The sequence below is a fragment of the Ipomoea nil genome, unplaced genomic scaffold (genome assembly GCF_001879475.1).
Source record: "Ipomoea nil cultivar Tokyo-kokei standard unplaced genomic scaffold, Asagao_1.1 scaffold3105, whole genome shotgun sequence".
Classification (NCBI taxonomy): Eukaryota; Viridiplantae; Streptophyta; class Magnoliopsida; order Solanales; family Convolvulaceae; genus Ipomoea; species Ipomoea nil.
In genome coordinates, this window is record NW_017619533.1 from 469143 (window position 1) to 472538 (window position 3396).

Sequence of the window (3396 nt, forward strand, 5' to 3'; positions counted from 1 at the left end):
TGGTTCAAACATTTTAAATTATAGTATATCTAAATATGAATTTGATAGCTATGCAAGTTGGAAATAAAGTTGCACATTCACAATTAATTATAACTTTTAGCGTATTGGTAAACATTTGATTTTGAAACATACTCGGTATTAAATAATGTTGTAGTGGTTGGCCAAGCAAGAAGACTTTCCAGAAATATGTTGGTTTTAATTAATATGAATGATGTGTAGTTTATAGTTTTTAATTAATAGTGGACCAAAAAGGGTGTTAAGTTAAGTGATGATAAGCTAATCAACCACAACTGGCAACTTTCTATATCTAGTTTCCAATAGAATACTACTATATATTGTCTAACAAGTCTTTAAATTAGTTTCCAATAACTAGCTAGGTACTAAACATACAATATTACAAGTGAACTAAGTATGAATATATATATATATATATATATATATATATATATATATATATATATAGGGATATAAAATAGAACTCAGTATTGCATTGCACATACATCATGCAATGCATGATTCAGAAACTAAGAGATCAGATCAGAGGGTACATTATATTAAAAAAGCAAATTAATTAAAGCTGAATAACTAGCATTACACATTGGCTGTCTCTATGCAGACCAACACTGAATAATCAATGTAATTAAAACATCTTCTCTTCTTCTTGTAAAAATATAATATATGTTGTTGCCTGTCCTGTGACAAATAATGCATGAATCAAACTGCAAATACAATCCTGTATGTATGTATATAATTACAATTCTGTGTTCTTGAAAACATGCCATTGTTGTCTTCTGCCTAAAAGTGAATACAAGGAGGTATCAATTATCTACTAATGGCTCTTCTTCACTCAGGCTTTTCTCAGATTCCAAAACCTGTCATGAGTCACTGAAGAATTGATTAAATCTGCTTGGCACAAGTTGAAAAAATACAATTCAGAAAGAGAAAGGGTGACATACATGCGATGTTCGTTATCCTCAATAACAACCATATCGTTGTTTCCATACTCACGTTGCTCGTCCTCAATTTTCTTGGCTGATTCCACAGCAGAAGGAAGACATTTCTCTAATTTGATTGACTTCAATGTTGAAATTTCAGCAAAGTCAATTGGGATCTCTCTCAATCTATGGCAATCCCTAAGATATAGGTGCTCAAGTTTTGGAAAATTAGGACTACTAGCTTTCGAATGCTCAAGATAAGAGTAGACGAATTGCAAAAATATTAATATTTCCACTCTTCGCCTGCGAACATCATCCATTTTAACTTAAACACCTCAACCCTAGGCAACTTGCTAAGAATATTAATTTCCTCTGAATAACATCCCATAAAACTTAACGACAACTTCCTAAGATTTTTTAAGTTAACAATATGATTGGTAATTGGTGTTGGGTTGGGCTTCCCTCCTATGTGGTAAATAGCTCATGTTTGGACCAAGCCAATTTGTATCCACTATATTTTTTGTTGGAACTACACTCATCTTGAGCCCTAATTATAATTATTATAATTATAATTATAATAATAATTATTATATAATTTAGGGAGATGGCAGAATCTTCAATTCTTACCTAATTGTGAAAGGGAATCCAATCTTCCTTTTTTTGCTAAGGAAACAATTTTCCTTCTTTTGATTCTTTCCTCCAAAATTATATATATGTTACGGCAGTAGGGCAGAGAAGTTCCAAGCGGCGAAACCTTTTTTTTTTGCTCCAATTCGGCAAAGAGAGAGAAGAAGAGCTAGGTTCTTGGGTGATTTATTCATCAAATATTTTGGAGGTCAGCTTATTTATTCCAGGCATATTTTGGGTATTCTCGTACTATTTGTATTCTTTTCATCTTGCTTGTGGTGGTTGAATATTTTAAGTACGAGTTGGTATTCTGTTTAGGCCTGTGGAATATAATAGAAGTCTTTGGCCTAGAGTTATTGTATTTGATGATTTGTGGATGTTTGGCTCGTGTGGTAGCCTGAAACTTTGTACCCAAGATTTATTATAGTGGATTATTGGTTGGTGGTGGTCCCGTGGTTTTTTCCCCGATTTGGGGTTTTCCACGTAAATCGTGTGTTCTTGTGTTTGATATTTATTTTTGGGCTATTGTGTATCATCTTGTGTTTGTGCTCCTGTCGGTTCTGTGATTTTTCATTGTCGCAGGGAGTGGGATTTTCCCAACAAAGTGGTATCAGAGCCCTGGTTGTTGATTGGGTACATTTGACATGGAGACAAATATGAGTAATATGGTACGATTGAATGGTAGAAATTATCACATTTGGAAGGCCAAGATGAAGGATCTTCTGTTTGTGAAGAAATTACATCTACCTGTGTTTGCAACTGCAAAGCCAGAAAGCATGTCAGACGAAGAGTGGGACTTTGAGCACCAACAAGTTTGTGGTTATATTCGCCAATGGGTTGAAGATAATGTTATGAATCACATTATCAACGAGACACATGCCAGAAGCCTGTGGGATAAACTTGAGGCCCTGTATGCTTCCAAGACAGGCAATAACAAATTGTTTTTGCTAAAACAATTGATGAATTTAAGAATCAGGGAAGGTACATTGATCAATGATCATGTCAATGATTTTCAGGGTGTTCTTGATCAGTTTTCTAGCATGGGCATCAAATTTGAGGATGAGGTACTTGGTCTCTGGTTGCTTAACACTCTACCTGGTTCTTGGGAAACACTTCGGGTTTCTTTGACCAATTCTGCTCCCAACGGTGTTGTGACCATGGAGTATGTCAAGAGTGGTATCTTGAATGAAGAGTCAAGAAGAAGATCTCAAGACACCTCCACTTCTCAGTCAGATATTTTGGTTACAAATGATAGGGGGAGAAACAAACAAAGGGGTCAGAAGGGTAGAGATAAAAGCAGAAGTAAGTCAAGGTCTTGGCACAAGGATGTTGAATGTTATCATTGTGGCAAGAAGAGTCACATCAAGAAAAATTACTTCAAGTTGAAAAGGGAACAGAAACAAGACAAGAAAGATGATCACACAGAGAACCAGGTTGCAATAGTTAGAGCAGATTTGCTTCTTGCTTGTGATGAGAACGCCGTCAACGTTGCATGCCATGAGACAACTTGGATTGTAGATTCGGGTGCATCTTACCATGTTACACCAAGGAAGGAATTCTTTACTTCATATACTCCAGGTGACTTTGGAGAGCTAAGAATGGGTGATGATGGTCAGGTGAAGGTGATTGGTACCGGTACAGTTTGTCTTGAGACCAGCAATGGCACAAAGCTAGAACTTAAAAATGTAAAACATGCACCGGGTATCAGACTGAATCTCATTTCTGTAACATTTTCATTATAATTACACTATTAAGTGGTGCAAGTTTAATAGGCCAATTATGGCCATTATGTTGTGGTTTGAAAATGAAGTAACGGTTTCCGTTACTTAGCCTA

At 35.6% G+C, this 3396-nt stretch overlaps 1 protein-coding gene across 1 annotated transcript; it reads right to left on the bottom strand.

Moving 5' to 3' along the window:
- Positions 1-773: 773 nt before the first annotated feature.
- LOC109166817 (putative late blight resistance protein homolog R1B-12) lies at positions 774-1377 on the bottom strand. The gene is made up of 2 exons (XM_019315699.1): positions 957-1377; positions 774-872 (listed from the first exon to the last, which is right to left on the bottom strand). Exons 1-2 carry the CDS (start codon positions 1253-1255, stop codon positions 848-850), a joined length of 324 nt encoding a protein of 107 aa, XP_019171244.1. The 5' UTR covers positions 1256-1377; the 3' UTR covers positions 774-847.
- Between the last annotated feature and the right edge of the window lie 2019 nt (positions 1378-3396).

Excerpts from the sequence above, each read along its gene's own strand:
- LOC109166817 (XM_019315699.1), bottom strand. The coding sequence starts at position 1,255 with ATGGATGATGTTCGCAGGCGAAGAGTGGAAATATTAATATTTTTGCAA. Across the intron at positions 873-956 it reads GAGGATAACGAACATCGCAT|GTTTTGGAATCTGAGAAAAG; the intron begins GTATGTCACCCT and ends GACTCATGACAG.